This window comes from Aquila chrysaetos, chromosome 5, assembly GCF_900496995.4.
Source record: "Aquila chrysaetos chrysaetos chromosome 5, bAquChr1.4, whole genome shotgun sequence".
Taxonomy (NCBI): Eukaryota; Metazoa; Chordata; class Aves; order Accipitriformes; family Accipitridae; genus Aquila; species Aquila chrysaetos.
In genome coordinates this window covers 41,717,593-41,738,245 of record NC_044008.1, presented here as the reverse complement: position 1 = coordinate 41,738,245, position 20,653 = coordinate 41,717,593, and the positions used below count along the sequence as shown (strand labels likewise).

Sequence of the window (20,653 nt, the reverse complement as noted above, 5' to 3'; positions counted from 1 at the left end):
CTAACAAAGGCATCTACAGGTTCTAAGGGCATCAGTCAGCATTGGAAAAGACTCTTGCATTTCAGTCACCACAGCCTGTCTACTGTGTTATTTTTCTTCTAACAAAGCAAGATATCATTTGTTGCTGGCCCTAATCAGTAGTTACTGCTCAGAGATACAGAGGCATGATAACCCAGTGACACTCCACGTAAAACACACAGCTGAAACAAGAAGTCTGCAGAGCTCCTCACAAAATCTGAAAGTGAAAATACACTGACAAAGACAATGTGATGTTATATTCATGGGCATGTGTAACGTTTACAACTTGAACACATTCAGAGTAAGGGAGCTAATTCCAATCTTGCTGCCCTCTTCTCACAATTTACAATTACAGGGTTTTCCTTGAAAAATCATAACAAGCAGCAGAGGTCTGCTTGTTACAATTTGCCTATTTCCTTCAGGTCTTTCAGGGAACATTTTTGCCTACAGACCTCAGTACTAAGTAGACTTGGATATCTCATCTACGAGAAGTATTACACATAAAATCCTGGGAACTAGAACATGGTTTTGTAGTGGAGTTTAATACCCCCTTCGTCATGTAAGGATAGCTCCTGCTCATGTACGCACCTACTCCTTCCTTTGGCTTATCTAGAAAAGGTCTTTCTTGCAGAGAATACGCCCATTAAAAAAGGCAACAATTTCACATCCCGTGTCTGAGTGTAGGCTCCTCTAAACCAGCCCATCACCCAACATGTAGCGAGTACCAGCTCCATGACATAACCCTGGGACTAGCCATGTTTCTATGACATGCAGCCAGGAAAGGAGGAGGTTCTGCTGTGACCATGCAAGCCTCTACCAGCCTGAGGCCTTTCAGGCAGATTCAAACAGCAAGGGCCAGCCTTCACCAGGTTGTTTCAACTACACTTCTCCATTCAAAAGGCCTAATAACCATCAGCTTGAAGAGGAGAGTGAGGTTCATCATCTCAAAAGTCACTGGATTTCCAAAAACAATTCAAGAACCAAAGTAAAAATATGCTACTTGGTTTCCAGTTTCTCATTTTAGCAGTTTGACTGTTACAGCACATACTAGGGCCTCCTAGGTTAAAAAAAGCACACCTTTTACACCCTGCATACACACACTGAATTTCTTTACTGCTCACTGTTGTCAGATTTTCACTTTCAGGCTGATGTTCTCAGAACCAGTCAATACTCAAAAATAAGTAGTTACAGAAAATATCCTAGTTGAGGCCTTTGTGAGAGGGAAGGAAATGAAAAAACAACAAAAATCCAAACCCAGAAAAAATCTCCCCTTAAAAGAAATCTTCTCAACAACTCTAAAGATAAAATAGCTGGCACTGCAAAAAATAAGATTTGGCAGGAAAACAGCTTCAACTGAAGTGTTTTAATGTAACTAAATTATTGGCCCTTGAAAAAGGGTAATTGCACATACACAGTCATTTATCAAAACCAACTGCCAGACCTTAGGAAAGAAGCCAACATGTGTATAGTCCTAATTTAGCTATTTGCATACTAAAAAGAAAATAATTGGAGGGTTGGACACTGAATGGAAACCAGCTATCCTCACCCAGAGCACTGTATGTTGCTAAGTGACTGGGGGAGCCCTGTGTCATCCAGCTCACAAACCCAGCAGTGTTTAAACAGGTGCTTATGGTTAAGCATGGTAATAGCCCATTAACTCCACCTATAATTAATACCTGCAGATAAACCTGTATAGATTAAAAGCTATATACAGGTATTAACCAGTCCAGCTGAAATTTTGACAGGTAAATCTTTTCAGGAATACATACACAGTGTTTTGCAGGCAGATATGAACATGTCTGTCAGTGCTCGGAGCCAGTTGAAAACAACAGTGCTCTGCAGCACTGTTCAAAACAACAAGCCAAATTACAGTGCTGCATCTATGACGACAGCACAATGGGTTCCTGTTTCCTAGCTGGTTTAGAGAATGGACAGGTGAAGTCAGTCTAACGCACGGACACAGATGACACCTACCTACAAAAGACAGTGTAAACATACCTTTTGTTGTCCTAGTTGCAAGAAACGAAACAGGAAAAACAGTTAGCACACTTAACCTAAAAAGAAAATAATATCCAAAGTACACTTTTTATAAAAGGATGTGTTTCTCTTGTATATTGCAATTGATTTAGGCTATCATGCAGTCATTGTTTTAAGATGTGGCAAATATCCCCACGTGTCAGCTTTTAGAATAGTGTGGTGTCATCAGCATGAACTTACCTTCCTAGCTCTTCCCCAATTTCGTAAACATCCTCCACCTTCTGTTGCTTGAACAAAGCCATAATTGGACTTCTCATTGATGCACAAAGATGATGCAACTAGAATATTAAGAAAGAATGACATTCATTACGATCTTCCAACAGGCAAAGAATCAGTAAAACACATTTCTGGTATAGTCACTTTAGATCCACTGCAGCTCACTCATGGCCAAAGTTACCATTGATCAATCAAAAGAATTAATTTAGCAGTCTCAGCCAAATAGTGAGGGTCCAAATCTGCAGAGAGGTGAGTGCCTATAAGTGAAGAGGGTTCTTGCCCCTCACTGAAGTAACTGAACACATACTTAACCAGAAGCACAGAACACACCTTGAAACATAAATGTGACCGAAGTAAAGAAACTAATGAATAATTTGACAAACTTATGGGCAATAAAGCATCCATGCTACAATAGAGAGCTAGCATGAAACTCAGCATTACAGGCTTCTTCATTAAATGTCAGCAGGCAGACCATGAACCAAGGAGACCACAAGGCAGAGCTTCCTTTTTCTCATGTCAGGCAGTGTTTCTGAAGCACACAGGCAGGACAGCAAACAGAAACCTGAACTACTGCTGCAAAAAGGCACTGTGATTCCATTTACAGAGTTTTCAGCGCAACATCTTCCATCACACGCTAGATGTTTCAAATGAGAAAAACACAGGCAGCATTTGTTGCATGCGTTACTCTGCGTAACTGTGAAATTTGTTTCCTGAACACAATCTTTTAAGTTGATAAGCTCTGTGAGGTCTGGAAAAACAAGCCTCACATTGGTGCATATGAGCACCTGGGAGTGCACTATGCTGCGCTGCTTCTGGAAGAGAAGAAGATCAGAGATCACTTTATTCCTCGTGTCCTGGTTTCAGCTGGGATAGAGTTGATTGTCTTTCTAGTAGCTGGTACAGTGCTGTGTTTTGAGTTCAGTATGAGAAGAATGTTGATAACACTGATGTTTTCAGTTGTTGCTAAGTAGCGTTTAGTCTCAAGTCAAGGATTTTTCAGCTTCTCATGCCCAGCCAGCGAGAAAGCTGGAGGAGCACAAGAAGCTGGCACAGGACACAGCCAGGACAGCTGACCCAAACTGGCCAAAGGGATATTCCATACCATGTGATGTCACGTCTAGTATAGGAACTGGGGGGAGTGGGGGCGGGGAATCACCGCTTGGGGACTAACTGGGTGTCGATCGGCGAGTGGTGAGCAATTGCACTGTGCATCATTTGTACATTCCAATCCTTTCATTATTGCTGTTGTCATTTTATTAGTATTATCGTTATCATTATTAGTTTCTTCTTTTCTGTTCTATTAAACCGTTCTTATCTCAACCCACGAGTTTTACTTCTTTTCCTGATTTTCTCCCCCATCCCACTGGGTGGGGGGCAGTGAGTGAGCGGCTGCGTGGTGCTTAGTTGCTGGCTGGGGTTAAACCACAACACCTTGGGATATACCCACACAGCAACATAAGTTATGTTAACAGACTGGATTTTAATACAATAACCAGCCAACCAGTTTACAACATGTTTGGCGTTTCCTGTGTAGATGAACACTAGCATTATCCCCAGTGGCCCAAACAACATCCAGTATTTAGATCAGAACGTGTAAAATAGCTGTAAGGCCTCTAGCACCACAATAAAATCATAGAATCACAGAATGGTTTGGGTTGGAAGGGACCTTTAAAGGTCATCTAGTTCCAACCCCCCTGCCATGGGCAGGGACACCTTCCACTAGACCAGGCTGCTCAAAGCCCCATCGAGCCTGGCCTTGAACAATTCCAGGGATGGGGCATCCACAACCTCTCTGGGCAACTTGTTCCCGTGCCTCACCACCCTCACAGTGAAGAACTTCTTCCTGACATCTAATCTAAATCTATCCTCTTTCACTTTATAGCCATTACCCCTCATCCTATCACTACATGCCCTTGTAAAAAATCCCTCTCCAGCTTTCCTGTAGGCCCCTTTAGGTACTGGAAGGCTGCTGTAAGGTCTCCCCGGAGCCTTCTCTTCTCCAGGCTGAACAACCCCACCTCTCTCAGCCTCTCTTCACAGGAGAGGTGCTCCAGCCCTCTGATCATCTTTGTAGACCCACTCCAACAGGTCCATGTCTTTCCTGTGCTGAGGACTCCAGAGCTGAACACAGTACTCCAGGTGGGGTCTCATGAGAGCGCAGCAGTGGGGCAGAATCACCTCCCTCGACCTGCTGGTCACGCTTCTCTTGATGTAGCCCAGGATACGGTTGGCTTTCTGGGCTGCAAGCACACATTGCTGGGTCATGTTGAGCTTCTCCTCAGCAAACACCCCCAAGCCCTCCTCTGGGCTGCTCTCAATCCACTCGTCGCCCAGCCTGTATTTGCGCTTGGGGTTGCCCCGACCCATGTGCAGGACCTTGCAGTTGGCCTTGTTGAACTTCATGAGGTTCACACGGGCCCACCTCTTAGGCCTGTCAAGGTCCCTCTGGATGGCATCCCTTCCCTCCGGCGTGTCGACCGCACCACACAGCTGGGTGTCATCAGCAAACTTGCTGAGGGTGCAAGTTTAATCTAACTACATTGAGCCATATAGTTATTCTCACACATCTCTAGGCTTCAGCAGCATATCTGTACTTCTCAATGTAACGTACATTTCCTTATGAACCCCAGATTCTGCTTGCTTCAGATGCACTGGGGACTTCCAGGTTCTGTATTTCTATACAGCTCCTGCATGTTTTTAAATAGCAGTCTTTGGCATCTGACTGTGGTACAGTGTGAAGCATATTTCACAAGCAAAGCTCTATTTTGATCCTTTAGAAATAAGCTCAATTCAACGTTGCAAGAAGATCCAGCTATTTTGATAAATCAGCAGACTTATTATAAAACAGGACAAAGTACCAAAGAATAATTGCAGGGTTCCTGCCAAGTTGAAATGCACGTATTTAAGATTTTTCTCTAACAAAAGCATATACCATAAGCAGCAAATACATTGTAAAAATCCAACAACTTGTCAAAACGCACCCAGTTTTCATTGTGCAGTCACCTCAGAAAAAAGACTGGCTGCTTTGGTTTTTCCCTCCCTTTTTATAAACTGTTCGCTTCTAACACATGGGAGGCATGTTGAGTATCAATTAAATTCCTTTCCGAATATGCTCCTTCTATTGCTTCAAATGAACAGAAATAGTCTCTTAGTACTTCTACATATATTTTTGGCTGATGTTAGCAAAACCTACGCATTAGGAGAAAAGTTATTTGACTGATTTCAAGCAGAAGGGCTACTGCATCAACACACTGATACTAGCTGGGAATAACATTCACTCTTTCAAAAAACAGTAACAATAAGTAAAGGGATATCAACAAAATCAGATGTCCCTCTATTAGGCACTCAGGACCAGTTACACAACATGCAAGCTGAGAAGGGGTACCTGCTTCCATCCTCTAGTGACACAATTTTGTGTAATTCTGTGACAGCTCTCATCATATACTTAACATCTCTGTGCAGTGCATCCTTTTGGATTGCCACTTCCAAAGTACAAGGAGATCCAGGGGGACTTTGTGACTATTCATTTCCCTTCACCCCTTTCCCCTTCACAATGTACTTACCAGGTGGGGAGCTTCTAATGGCCCACACCCAGCCTACAGCCTGCTCTCCTCTACGCTCTTTCCTCCAAGATGAAGAAGATACGGGGCACACGCATTATTCTGGCAAGCCCCACTCCCTGTCCCCAAAGGACCCACAGCTTCACTCGTATCAGATGATGGGAAATGTTTCAGCTATACATCAAAACTGCATCCTCTCCTTTTCGAAGGGTGTGTATCTGCACACCTCATGGGATAGTATGCATGTTGTGACATGACATGACTGACATGCATCTGTCACAGGACCAAAACACATCCATTTCTGTCACGTTTCAGAAGGTACCATCTCCACTGCACGACAGACACTTGCAAACACCTCATGGAGGAGAGGGAGGTGCAAGGTGCCCCTTGCAATAGCTTTCACGCCCTCAATAGCAGCCTCGCTGGAGGTCTCCACTGGAGTTGTCATGGCTCTCTTAAAGGCTCTGTGAGGCCTGCTGCATTTTCATTAACAAATGTGTTCAAACCCCAGTTTCAAAACTCTGCAATCGAGACAAATTTGCCTCCCACGTCTTCCTGTTATATCTGTGGTCTAGCGGTGATGTCTCTCATCCAGCTACCTCAGGCAAATAATAGAAACCACACAGGTTGTGACACTGAAGACAAGAATAACCATAGCACTATTAAAGCACACTGTAGAAATCAACACTTGCATTGGTGAACCTTGACTAGATGCATGACAACGTGGAGGGTTTTCTTCCGCTTCCACTTTCCATACCCATGCTTTCTCAGACATTTTCTGGCTGATCCTTACTTGGCCTGTATTTTCAGAGTTTTTCAAGATGAAGCCAGGTGAACTGTTCTGCTACTTTGCTCGTTAATTCCCTTCCCAAAGCCATGTTCATGCCTGGGACAAAAACATCTCTTTTTTGTCTCAATGAAAACAAACAACTCAAATTGTAAGCAAATTATTGTATTCCTCAAGTAACCTTTCATAATCTTGGAGAAAGCTCATTGACCAATATTGCTCAGGGCTTGAAACTACAGTCAATAAATGCTTTAGTAGCATTTACAAGAATGAGGACATCTCTGAGCTATTGGCTCTATACTAAGTTTATATAAAGTTGCTTGCAATTGTTCAGAGCAGGATTTTCTGACGTGTTGGTGCAAAACCTAGTTCGACACCCACAGACTTCAGAAAAAGCAAACAAAGGACAAAGCCAAGCCTTGCTGAAAACCCCAAACCTTTTGCTCATCCTGAATTGCAAGATTAAGTTCTGAGCGCATGCAAAAGTCAAGTATGGGAAAATGCCCACTTATTAAGAGATACTGCTGAGACTCGCCCAAAGACTGTAAATCCCTCAAGCTGACTACTCCCTTCATCAGAATCCAAGGTACGTGGCTATAAATAACATGAATGCAAACACACCTGAAAGAAAACCATTGTTCTAAGAGAGACTTTGTCATTCAGAAGAGCAAGTTAAAAACAGTGCTTTGAGAATGGGAAACCCACCCAAGATGCCTCTGGGAACACAGCCACTTCATGTTTGATTGACAAGTTTACTCATTTCCTAGCATCCTCCAAAGAACATATCTACTTCTGCAGATACATAGAATCCATGTAATATTATGTCAAAAATAACCAGAAAATTCCCATCCCTTTTGCTGATCTTTTAACTTATACCCTTGCTCTGCAAAGGTCAAACCAGCAAGCTTACTCTCAACACCAAGGAACCGTTCAAGCATCCAGGTCAGCCTAGAGCCTTGTTTTTGAAGACTGAACTCAAAACTGTTCCAAAGTGTTCAGACCCTCCAGTCATACCTCTGATGTGCCGGTGTTTCCCATGTCTATCGCTTCACGTTATCTTATACTGCCTTCCACTCTCATTACTTCTGCAGATCTCTCTCACCTGCTTTCACCCAACAGTCACAGTTAGCAGATGCCCAAAATAGATCATACGCTTGATGATCCAAGACAATTGTCATTAGCAAATACACAGCATAAAGGGGATAAGATAAAAAAGATAACCTTCACGCACTTAAAATTCATCTGAAATAAAAATGCCATTCAGAAGCATAAACACAACCTTCCCCAGATATTATATGCTGATCTTAGGAAACTAAGGTGATTTCACATTCAAAAGATTTAAACTACACTGTTTTTGTTGGACTCCATTTGCAAGTACAGAGCACAAGCATACCAAAGGAGGAATGAGAGACAATTTTTTTCTCTGGTCAGATGGTGATTTCCTTATGCTGGTCAGTGAAAGTAGACTGAATTAGAGACCATCATTCATCTTTGACTCATTCAGACAAAGAAGTTGTACATTCACGATCTGAGGAAATAGCAACAATCAACTTCGTTTTCTGATACACTCTTTATGCTAACACTTCTGGGGCATGCGCCCCAACAATATTGCAATACAATGAGTCAGAACTATTTCCAATCACTCAGGGTCTGCACCAGAATTCATTAAAACCAGGAGGATGCAGGAATCTGCTGCAGTCATTTGTAGATCAGACCAGAGCTTTAGGAGCTCCAAGACAAGCTCTGCGGCGGAGATAACCTTCCGTGTTCTTTCGCAGAACATGCCGTGTCTACTCCTCAACCATCCCATGTTGGGGTCATCTCTTCTCTATCAGTCTCTTTGCTCTAGGATTCCTAGCAGTGAGCATTTTAATACGAAGGCCAGCTTCTACTCAGCATTCATATTACTTACTATGTTTTCATACTGATACTCCATAGTATAGTATACGTACAGCGTACTATACTTCACCTTTTACTCCTGTATCCAACTCCCCTTTACGCATCCCAAATATCACAAGGTGGCAAAGTATTGTTTACCTACACAAATGATTTTCCTACAGACATGTAATAACGCTGTAGCAAAACCATAAATAGAATATAGAACTCTGAGATTCCAGTTTCAGGCACTAGAAATATGTCCTGTTTGATCTCTTCAAGTTCCTAAATTCAGTCACACCTAAAATTGGATCTTATTTACCCTAAGAAATCACACTGTTTCTCATTATGATCTAAGGCATAAATTTAAACACATATATTTTATATCAATACAAACCCTGGATGCAGATATTCTTATTCCAGCACAGAAGTGCCTTTTTAGTGCAGCTTGTGCTGTGTGTAAAGGAAATGAACCTAAAGAAATCCACTCTTCTGAAGAGGGTGACAGAACCTGCCTTAAGAGGAGCAGAAGAAAGTAAGTTCTATTTCTCTCTTTTAAAAAAGGCTTCCCTGCATAGGTAACTTATTAGTCTGTCATTACCAAATTATTTGACAGTCAATGACTGGTCCACACATGTCAAATCCATGACAAATGTCCACCCACCACTGAACAAAAGCAGGATTATAGAAAATAGAGTTGAGAACAAAACTGTTGGATCATTTAGCTTGTCACCAGCCTTGCATTTTTTTTCCTTAGGGTATCTTCTACCCTAAGGAAACCAGTTTCAAGTGACTGAGGTAAAAGCTGAATAGTCATACTTTCTCAAGTACACCTGACATGAGCTGAATCACTGAATCCTTTGCCAAAGTCAGAAGCATCCCATGGCATTTTTTTTATATTACAAAGCAATAGTTATACTAAAGCAAAATCCAAAACACATTAGAACAGACCAAAGTAACAACTTCCCTTATAAGTTGTGTTTTAATACTCAAAAATGACCAAAACAATTTAGAATCAAAATTGGACTGTTTAAAAATAGTCATTTGGGGGGGGAAAGAAAAAAACAAAACCAAAAAAAGACCCACCAAACAAATTCAAGTGATATTGTCTTCTAGTTTTGGTGCCTTATGCTAAAACTAAACAGATTTTTATAAACATTAAAGTGCTTTCCCCTCTCACACTTCTCATCCCGTCTTTCTCTTTTTTTCTGTCCTAGAAAAGAATAAGCAATTCCAACAGCAAAAAAAAAAAGTAATTTTTACCCTCTGCTTTCAAATAAACGTAATCAAAGCACAGCTAAAAGTTATATTAATTTCAGCAAACTCTTATTTTCACCTAAATATCTTCCTGTCAGAAAACAACAGTAGCCTAAAACTTTTTCCATCAGAAAACTGAGGCAGCTATTACTACTACCTGTGTGCCTACAAAGGACAGAAAACACACCCAACATCCGAGCACTTCAGTCCCATTACAGAATCACCGCTCCTGCCACTAACTCTCAAGGGATCCCTTTCTGACCTCCCGAGTTTACTCTCAAGTAATTACATGTGTAGTGGATGACCAAAGACTGCATTTCCAAGCCTCCGCTTCAAGCGTACGTACCAAATGCGTTAGCTCTGCAGCTAATTACGACTCCCCAGCAGACAGCTAGCTGCCAGTGCTGCCGCTGTAACTGATCTCAAAGCCCTCACATGCTTGTGCGATGAGCTCGGTGTGAACGCCTCGACAGGCAGGGCGCAGGGGGAAGCCCGCGATGCCAGGCACGCTGGCATGGCATCGCAGAGACCCGCTCCCCGTCCCTGAGGCGCCTTCAAGGATTATTACCGCAGATAAGACACATCACTGCCCCAAAGTCAAGTGAGATCTAGCCTGTGCAATCTATGTTTCTTTCACAAGCAAATAAAGGACATAGGAGAGTCTGACACCTACAAATCTTTCAGAACAGATACCTCCAGAGAGGGTCAGATCTGAGCTTTCTTCCCTGCTGCATTAAGCGGGTGAGCATGCCTATTTTGGTCCTTTTGCAGCTGATGACCGATCAGCCAAAGCAGCAGCAACTGTGACACATTTCCACCCTCTCATTCACACCTTCGTTCTTGACTGTCTTCTAAAAGGATGCAGGCCAGGCCAAACCAGCCCCTGCTGTGCTGCATCGCCCCGGGACCCCCGGCTCACTGCCCAGAGGAGCAGGTGTTAAGAAACCTACCAGATCCAAGTGAAGCTGTTTGAGGGAAAAGACAGGAAAGAACTTACAGATAAACACGATGAAGTCACACAGCATTTTCTGAATGACATCAGTAAGCTGAGGTGTGAACCCAGAACCACCTGTCCCTGACGGCTTTAGACAGAAACAACGCCAGACGGAGCGGTGCGTGACACCAAATGGTGTACTTTCTGAAACTATTGCATTCCCCAGCCCTTGCGGGACCTGCTCAAGGATCAGTGACAGCTGCTCGCAGAGGAGATGATCCGGGGAGCTGCCTTTTCCCCCGGCCGACAGCTGCGGGACAGCGGGCACGTACAGCCTGAGGCGTCAACGCCATGAAACACGGTGTGCGGACGGGATGACCGAGGGTAAGCCACCACCCCAGCACCTCCGACAGACCTGCGCCACGGCCACCAAGACTGACCTGCGGGCAGGGACCCCACCGCCCAGCTGCAGACCCCAGGACTCGTCCACGACGCCGAGGAAGAGCGGGCAGCGAAGGGCGGCCCGGCCGGCTCCCCAGAGCCCGCCTCAGCCAGACGCGCTTCACAGCTGCGCGACTTCAGCCTCCGAGCTCCGACGCAGGCGGGACCACCGTGAAAGCGGCTGAAAAGCCGGCGGGCGGCACAAGGGGAGAGACGGACGGAGAGAGAAGCAGGGAGAGGGAGCCGGGGAGGGGAGGGGAGCCCCAGGCCCCGCGGAGGGCTTCGGGCGCCGCCGGCTGAGGGGGACGGTGCCCACTTACCGCCCGCGTCCGCCGGGCTCCCGAAGGCGCTGCCCCGCCGCACAGGGCCCCCACCGCGTATGCCGGGAGGGAGGCTGAGGGGGCCGGCCGCCGGCGCTGCTCACCGGAGAACCCGCCGGGGTTTGTGCCGCTCGCCCGCCCCTGGGCGTGAGGGAGGGAGGGAGGGAAGGAGGGGCCGCCGGGCTCCGCCGCGCCCCCGTGAGGCGCGGGGTGTCCTGTGAGGAGCCGGGGGGGGGGGGGCCGGGTGCGGCTCCGGCCGGAGCCCGCGGGGTAGCGGGGGCAGGGTCGGCCCAGCGCCCCCTGCTCCGGAAAAAAAAAAAAAAAAAAACAAAAAACAAACAAACATGAACTAAACCCATTTCACGGCGCGGGTGGGTCCCCACGGCCCCAAGTCGGGTTTCAGACCCTGTGAAGGTGGCTGAGCCGGCCGCCCTGTCAGCAGCAGCTCCCGGCGGGCCGGGGTCACGTCCTGCCGGCGGGGGGGAGGCCGAGCCTCACCCGCTCGCTCAGCAGGGTTTCTTCTCCAGCCGGAGCGGAGGAGGAACGCACCTGGGCATCGCCGCTGAACAGGCATCAGCCCTGCTTCTCCTTCTGGGTAGCAACTGGTCCAAAGTTTGGTGAAGAGCTGGTACTGTCCCAGTTTTCGGCAGCAATCCTATGCAAAAATAAAAACCTTGTTTATTCCTGAAATCAAAAGGCCCCGCATCTCAAAAACAAACGCTGTCCTCACTTGTTTATTCAGTCGGGCTCCATTTCATCAGCAGTCAAGCTGGGTTACTCTGCAATGAGAACAGAAAGTTTCATCAGGGACGCATGGACAAACGCAATACCTGCCTGACGTGACTTCAACGATACTATTTAGATACGAATGTGTTGCCTGTGGGCAGCCTACAGGGCAAATAACTCTAGCACTTGGCATCACCACAGAAGTGACAGCCCTGCATTCCCACGTTTGAGACGCACACAGATGCTTGGTCATTACAAAGCCTTCGAGACCACCACAGCCCTCCCAAGCTGCTTAGGGAATATCTCAGAGGTAGGACCTGATTTCTTCTGCTTTAGTAGATTCAGGATATATGAAAACAATACCAAGGAAATCAGGCTGAGGAGGTGAATTCGTTAGAGAGGCACTTCATTTGCATAAGCCTTGTTCTATACTCTATACAAGCTAAAAACAAGCCTGTATTGTTTATTGAGTGGTCTGAAATTCAACATTACCCAGTGCAATTCCCCATTGCTTCAAGAAACCACTGTGATAGAATGGCACAGATTTCCAGTCTTCACTGTGGATCTCAAAATGCATTAATATGCACTACTGTAACAAACTTTCGCAATACCGTTTTCCAAGTTGCCCTAGACCAAATGTTGGCTACCAGCAATGACATCCTTCATCTGTTTACTCTCCTGTCTTAAAGACATTCCCAAAACCTGTAAAACTAGATTTTCTCCCTCTTTATTTGGCAGACAGTAATTGCAATAAGTACTGTTTGGTCTCCTTAAATTTATTCTGGGCCAGTTAATATCCAACATTTGTTAATGAAGAACGATGTGCTATTGTTCACACCTTCAAAATCAAATATAAATGCCAGGCTGCCTTCACTTCCAATTTTCTATGCGGTTAAGATAAAGTAAAGTTATGGCAAGTTATCACACATAAATAGGCAGGCTGTTTCCATTGCAATAAGTTGCAAAGATAGATGAATTTAAAAATAATTTACACTAAGCAAGTGCCTAAAGGCAATACTTTTTATTATCACAGTTAAAAAGAAACTTGGCTTCAGACTTGTTCCAAGTCAAGAGGACTGAACTGTGCCCCTGCTCGCCTGCCCTGGGAGTGGTGTTCACAGCCCAGGAGTTCCTCCCAATTCCAAAGGGAAAGGCTGCATCTGATATTACACAGGGTGGAGGACAGGAAATAGGAGCAATAGTAAAGGTTTCAAAGGGCAGTGGAAGAATTCAGAACCCTTTGAAAGGGAAATAAAGGTATTTTATTCCTCACCTTTAGCTCTGCAATGTTACATGATCACATGAAAGTCGCAGTAGTCCTCCTACAAAATTCTCAGAGGGAAGGGCACACAAGGAAGGCCACCTCTTTTGTTGGATCCTAGCTGCAAGGAAGGGGACAAAACACCGTGGTTTGCCCTGAAAGGCCTTAACTGCTTTTCAAATGAGGACTAGCTCTCCCTAGTCCCTGAATAACCCCAATTTGAATTTAGCATCTGCTGGCCAGCCCTGCAAGGCATCCAAGAAGAGCAAGCGTAGATTGACTCTCATCCCTGACGCCACGTCCATACGGTTTACAAGCCAAAATACGGGTTCTTCATTAGTAAGATACTGCTCTTACATCTTTCTTTAGTTGCTCACCCTTAAAACACTAACTCAGACTTCTGTGTAACATCTTTGGCCATCAGGGCAAAAGCCTTTATGTGCATACAGGACAAGAACAGGAAGGAAAACTCAAAGCTGAGCAGCATTTGAAGCAGGCAGCACAAGCAAACGCTGCGGTGTCTGCTAGCCATGCATTTACCAGTCTCCTTCAGGAAGTGACAAAGAAGGAAGCCTGTACCTTATGTTTCGAAGGGGGAGTCCCAGGCTTAAATACCAGAAAAATACCACCTGCCTTTATAAAAACAGGTAAACAGCTTATTTCACAGTTTAATCACCAATCACAGTGCCTGAATACATCACCAAGTCAGTTCATCAGCTCAAACCTCCAGTCTTCGAGGCAACTCACTGCAAAAATGTACCGTTTGTACACACAAAAGGTACACCTCATCTGAAACACATGGGCAGGATGCAGTCACTCAAGGCTAGGAGTATCTCAATTAAGGCCAAAGTCATCTTAATTTACCCGTATATTCTACTGTTGAATGCTTTAATTGCTTTACTTCTCTTTACAACACCCCAGACTAATTTAGCATAGAGAATAGTTTTCTTATTAAATAACTATTTGGTATTTTAATAGCACATTCAGTATGTAGTCCCAAGTTTTGCTTTCTAGTCTAACCATCTGAAAAGCTAGCATTGTAGATGGGTATAACTGCAGAGAAGTATGGCTTCTACAGCATAGTATCATGATGAAAATACCGCTCTACTAACTTCATTGTGATTGAACCTTTTACCTTCTTTTCCAGGGGGCAAACTTCCAAGGCAGAGCACACCCTTCCTTTGCATTATCTGAGTGAGTATATTTCATGTGTGGGAATTCTTAAAGCTTCAGCACTACATGGATTCTGCTTCCAGTGAGGTCAAGGAGCTGCAGATAAGGAAGCTATGTTTAGCACTTCTGAAAATCCCACAGAATGAACACCTGATATATTGTAATACCAGCAGGCTTCAGTGTGTTCTCTGCATCTCTGAGGCACCCCTAACAGAGAGAGAGACTCTGCAGGTATTTGGTCTCAGTTCAGAGTAGGTGAGCTGCAATCTATCCCTTCTAAGTTAACGCATTTCTTAGGAATAAGGTATTTAACAACGCATCAGCCATACTCACATCCTTGTTGCAATTCCACTGAGAACAGATGTCCCAAGCTCAGTCCTCCCAAGGAGGAAACAGGAGCCTCAGCTGTTCTTTAACAGGCCCCAGCAGCTGCTAGGGCAACACAACCCAGTCAAGCTAAATACGCCAAGTGTCCAAGTGAGGACATTGCTCCGTATGCACTCTCTTTGCAGAACTTTCTGTTTATTCCTTTGACTTAAATTTTCAGTATAGAGAAGAGGTCCTTAGGCCATAGTCATGTTCTGCCTCAATTGCTGCTCTCTATCCTGTTTTGCAACCCCTTTGAACAGACTTCCAACTGTGCCAATATCTACTCTTAACAGCTTACCATCCTGTGGCAAAGCCAGAGGACAAAAACTGTGCACTATTCACCTCTACTGTGAAAGATCTGCTTGGACATGCAATTAAAGTGATCTCCCAACTCTTATTTTTCCTCCCTCACAAACATTTAGTGGTTAAGTTTTATATCTGAAGCAGTTGAGATACTTGATAGCCTCTTTAAGACAATCAAGGTAATTCCAAAATGCAAAAATCGTATCTGACAGACAGACATTGAGGCTAGATTTCCAAATTAATTCCGTACTTTGTTAAATTTTCAAAGCAGCTGAAATTATGCACTTGGCTACCAAAGGCTTTAGCAGAACATCAGTGCCCAAGCCTATTAAAAAGAGGCTTTTGGTGTCAGGAGGTATCATACAAATACGTATGTTTCTTAGGAAGTGTGTTCCCTGTGAACACTCACGCAAATTTAATCTCCCCTCCCCTTCCCTCCTCTCCCAAGAAACTAAGGACACCAATCACAAGTTTACCCAGTCAGCATCACCTGCGTGCAACACGTCTATAGTTCACATTTTCATGCTTCAAAGCCAAATTGGCATATATGTTCCTCTATAGAGACTCTCTCAAATCACGTTATCAGAAAAAACCACCAGCTTTACTACTGTTTTGTTCTGATGGCACCTGCAGTTATTTCCACCTGTTATGGAAAGAAAAAAAAAAAAAAAAAAAAAAAAGAAAAAAGAACCAGAGCAAGCTGTAAAGTAGTAAACAATTTATTTTTTCTTTACATCAATCTTTATGAAAATAACATCACTTACGTTTTGTGATTCAAATTTCTTGTACCGCATATTGCTGATTTCTAACATGGCACTTGAGGGAACATTCACTTAAACAGCTACATAATTTCATGAAATTGATTAATTTTCCATTTCTCAGTTAAGCATGACTGAACATACAACTCCGTAAAATTTAAGACCATTCATTCATTCCTGATGTCTTAAGGAAGAAAAAAAATATTTCCCTTTCTGCTGAAATATCTTACCATGTTTACAAAGACTGAGGGGAAGGGGAGATTCTCTCACAGAAGACACCCAAAGGGCAACAAAAAAATCTTTTTTACTGATTACATAGCTGGTAAAAAACACAACACACCAAACAATCTGATAACACTGGATAACAGTACCTGTACACATGTACAGGTAAAGCTGAAATACTGTGCAGTTTTAATAGCTAGAGGTGTAGTGCACCAATTTTTTGCCTATTTAACAGAAGATAATAGAACGTTTTAAACAAGTAACCAGAAGTTTCACTGGAAAGCCATGCACAGGTGTATGAAGAGAGAGGAATATTCTGCAAGATGCAACTTAGTGGTTTGGTTTACATCACATATACTGGGAACCATGCATAAGGAACTCCTTGCACATATGTGCATCATCTTGAAGATAATGCAAATAAAGACTGCTAAGGCTATTTTTTAACAGGTCAATTTCCTACTAAGTAGCTGGCATGAATGTTAAATCCTCATGCGCTGTTTCAGAAGTTTACCCCTAAATACAAACACTTCGTATCTATGCAGTTCAGCTTTTGCAGGCCACTAATTCACACTGTATTTTTGCTTGGTTTCATCAGGTTTAAATACTCCCTGTGTATCTTGCATGTCCCTAACTAGTTAATACTCTTCAAAGTTACCAGATTAACCATCACTAGAAAACTTAATAGTCACCCAAAGACATCTGCAACAGCAAGGCAAGCTTCCCCTGACATTGCTTCCTGCTATATGCATCTCGTTTTTGTTCTGTGCAGACTTCCTAGTGGTCAGAGGTTATATGCCTCTGCAATTTTTTGACGTTTTAACTAAGGCATCAGTAACAATGCTTAACAAAACGAAGCCAACAGCTCGCTGGGAACTTGAGTGTAACAGCATCAACTCATTTCATATTTGCAAGCTAACAAAATACCCAGAGACAACATGATTTCCATAAGCTTCCTAACATTCATGTATTAGATTCACATAGTGTCATAATAAACAGAGCTACTTAGTTTTACTGTACAATTGGATAACAACTTACATAATGAAACAGGGCAACACACACACACACACACACACACACACACACACACAAATTTAACCATCAGCACAACTGTAAAAAAGAAATGGCCCTGTAACATTGCAGGTCATGTTTTGTCAGCTAGAGAACTTCCTGAACAGTTGCCCTAAAGTTAGTTTTATCTTCACAACATAAAGACTTCAATGAAATCACTCTGAAAACATCTCCTAAAGTCATAGGACTAGTTCCTAGTGAAGACTCAAACCCCAGGAATAATAGACTTGTAGGAATAGGGTAGGTACATACTTCTAAATTCTTCACCTTAACACTTCAACTGTTGCTACTGGAAGGAAGATCTTCAGCTTAGAAAGATTTCATTTAACACTTGAAAACAAGATTTAAAAAAAAAAAAAAAAAAAAAAGCAGACATTACAGATTGATTTAGAGACCAGCTCTTTCAAAACCAAGACAGCATAACTAGAAAATTAGAAAACCTGGTCCCATTTTTATATTCAAACACTGATTGTAAGTAAAAAAAGAATACAGTACATGCAATAATATGAAAAACCTGCCTAATGAACTCAAGTACACAACCAAGAGTGACTAGGGAATAAAAAAAACCCCGAACTACTGCTGACAATAGACAAGGTAGGGGACATTTTAGAACACAAATAACATACAAATCAAGATGATCATACCATGTGTCCCTCATTGGCAAGGATTTGTTGGCTAATTAAAAATTACATCATATAAGAAGAAGCATACATTTTATATCAAAAGTAGTCCTGTAAGTTACAATGTTCACCACTGATTAAATATTTCCCTTCCAGATAAATTGAGTGATAATATGCTTATTTAGAGAAGGCTAAAAAAAAAGAAAAAAAAAAAAGTGCTGTGAAACAGAAGCAGGATTTCTCCCTGCACACGCTTAAGTTTTCTAAAACAATTACACGAGTATACCTGATAAAGAAATCCTATTTGTTCTCAGAAAACCAAAAGAAAACACACAAAGTAGAAGCTTGATGCACTTGACTGTTCCCGATGACCAGTTTTGGTTTTTGCCAATTAATCACTTTCCCAGAGCTGAGCAATTTGCTGCCTAGTATTTGAATGCTAGTTTTATCATGACGCATCCAGACACAACATTTAAGCTAATCCAACATTCTGAAGATCCAACAGCTCAAGAAAGGACATTGCAGAAGTCCAGAGAAGAGCCAGCAAGAAAGAAACTTTCCTCGACCTCAGAACCATTTAAGAGTATTGCTAGTCATCAAATGAGAAAGAAAGGCCTCCAATCACACTTCCACAGTCAGAAACACTACAGCTAAACACCCCAAATGTTTCCTTACAGCTGTCTTGTAGGACGTGCATTCAACACCCACAGCAAAGTTGAGCACATTAAGAGAATATTGCATTATTCTGCTGGAAAAGGATCTTGAATTTCTGTGTGCATGCTGTGACCTTTAGGCTCCTTTGATTGATTGATAAGTATTTGTTTTAGGAATCCTATCACTACCACTATTGTACAATAGTTATACATTCATGCAAAAAGAATGCTACGTTTCTTCTTAAAGATCAAGACGTCATCTTATTTTAAGCCCTAAATAGGAAGAAGCATTAAAATAAAAAATAAAAACCAAAAAACCCCACCAGATACACACCTAATTAGCTACTAAAACATGGTACTCCTGTGACAAGCTCCATTCTTTTTCCATAATAGCTGGGTTTTGGTTGTGGCCTTTTTGAGACATTGCAATCAAAAAAGTGAATAGAAATAAAATTGACTAAACAGAATTTAATCTACAAAGCACTTTGCATTAACAAGAATCTTTATCAACACAGCTGCCCAGAAAAGCATAAATGATGTTTGAGATCACTGTTTCAGTATACACTGAAAATTCAGTGACAAATAGGTACTTATTTTACCTTTACTTTAAGTACATATATTCAAGTGTTCTGTTTGATGATCCATTTCATGTCACTTCAGGAAAACACAAAAGAATATAAAAGTTCTTCCTGTGCTTCATTCCATACTTTTCTAGTTTGTGACCTGAAGAATGCCTAGTTTATTCAAGGACAACATGATGAAAGCCATTTATTGAACCAACCTAAAACCAAAAAATACAATGTCCTCCCACATTGAACGTGCGCTACAAAAAACATGATTACATCCAAAAAAGGTAGAATGGCAATAAATGTAGTAAACAAAGCGTGGACTTTTCTTACTACTGTTTCACATACAGGCACTAACAGTGCGCTGCAGGAAAACAACTGGCAATTCAGCTGATTGACTAAACTGAGACAGATACTAAGTGCTCTACATACAATTCCATGAACATAAATGTAAACAGAAGTGTTTGGCCTCCATACAAAGCAATATTTCCGAAAGTGCTGGGGTTTGGAAATCTGTCCTGCATATTTCCAAAAGCAACTAGTTTACATTCTGTTTGACAGGATTAATAAAGTGTTTTGGAGGTTAACTCACTTTGGTCACGATCCCAAAGAAAAGTTTATGTTGAGTAGTTTCAACTATCCTCCTCATCATCACTAATAAGGTCTCTTTTTTCTACACATGTCTCTCGTTCACGCAGGAAATCCTCACGAATGGCTTCTAGTTCAGTTAGTTCAAGACGCACTTTCTCCAGGTGATAGGTCCTCCGGTTCCTGATCTGACGTAATGGAAAAGGATTCAGGTCTCCAAAAGCAATACCAGTCAGTTTCCTGTAAGATTATACAACGTTAGAAAACAATCATTCATATTTAGTGTTTTTTTAAATCAGTTTTGAACTTCATCCATATCGAATATTCAGTATATAGCTGATACCTCTGGTCTCCTTCACATAGCTGACAGGTCTCAGATGTTACCAGTATTGCAAGAAAGTTCTATAAAGCACTCAGTTGTAAAGTTAGTTCAAGTGATAAAGTCTTATCAAATGCTCAACAGTTCGCAAAGCCAGTTGCAAACTCTGCATAACGCTATAGCGATTACAGCCTTGACAACTGAACAGAAGATGTAAGCTTGGCTAATCAGAGCTTCATTGGCTAGACTGAACACTTGGTACATCCAGTTACCCGATCACAGATCGGATAACTTCCTCCATATAACTCACTGAAGCTCGCTCAATCCCAGGACAGTCAGCTCTCAAGTTACCCAAGATAATGAACTGGTGTAAGAGACCAGATAAAACCTGGGATAATACAAACACGGACAAGGATAATACAAAAAACATCTATAAGCCAAACTTCATGATACAGTGAGAAAGCTCTGGGATTCTGCTGGCTGGAGCACAGAGATCTCTGAGCTAGTGTCAACTCAAGCTCATCAGATCACATAGCAAAGCACCACAAGAGCATCCATCACCCCTCCAGAGTCATGCTCCAT

At 42.7% G+C, this 20,653-nt stretch overlaps 2 protein-coding genes across 9 annotated transcripts in view; both read right to left on the bottom strand.

Annotated features, from left to right (window-relative positions):
* DAPK2 (death associated protein kinase 2) overlaps positions 1–19,832 on the bottom strand; it is a 68,639-nt gene extending 48,807 nt beyond the window's left edge. For 3 of the 4 annotated variants that reach the window (XM_041123389.1, XM_030014206.2, XM_030014199.2), the window contains exons 1-2: positions 19,757–19,832; positions 2,236–2,333 (exon numbers count right to left, since the gene is read on the bottom strand). In XM_041123389.1, the coding sequence (XP_040979323.1) occupies positions 2,236–2,333; positions 19,757–19,816 (158 nt within the window). In that variant the 5' untranslated portion in view covers positions 19,817–19,832. Of the gene's footprint in view, positions 1–2,235; positions 2,334–11,445; positions 11,513–19,756 lie in introns of those variants that run through there. The other variant, XM_030014204.2, reaches the window with a different exon arrangement.
* The window catches only part of TBC1D2B (TBC1 domain family member 2B), a 39,559-nt gene continuing 34,886 nt past the window's right edge, over positions 15,981–20,653 (bottom strand). For all 5 annotated transcript variants that reach the window (XM_041123388.1, XM_030014196.2, XM_030014197.1 and 2 more), the window contains one exon: positions 15,981–19,992. In XM_041123388.1, coding sequence (XP_040979322.1) covers positions 19,897–19,992 — 96 coding nt within the window. In that variant the 3' untranslated portion in view covers positions 15,981–19,896. The remainder of the gene's footprint in view (positions 19,993–20,653) is intronic.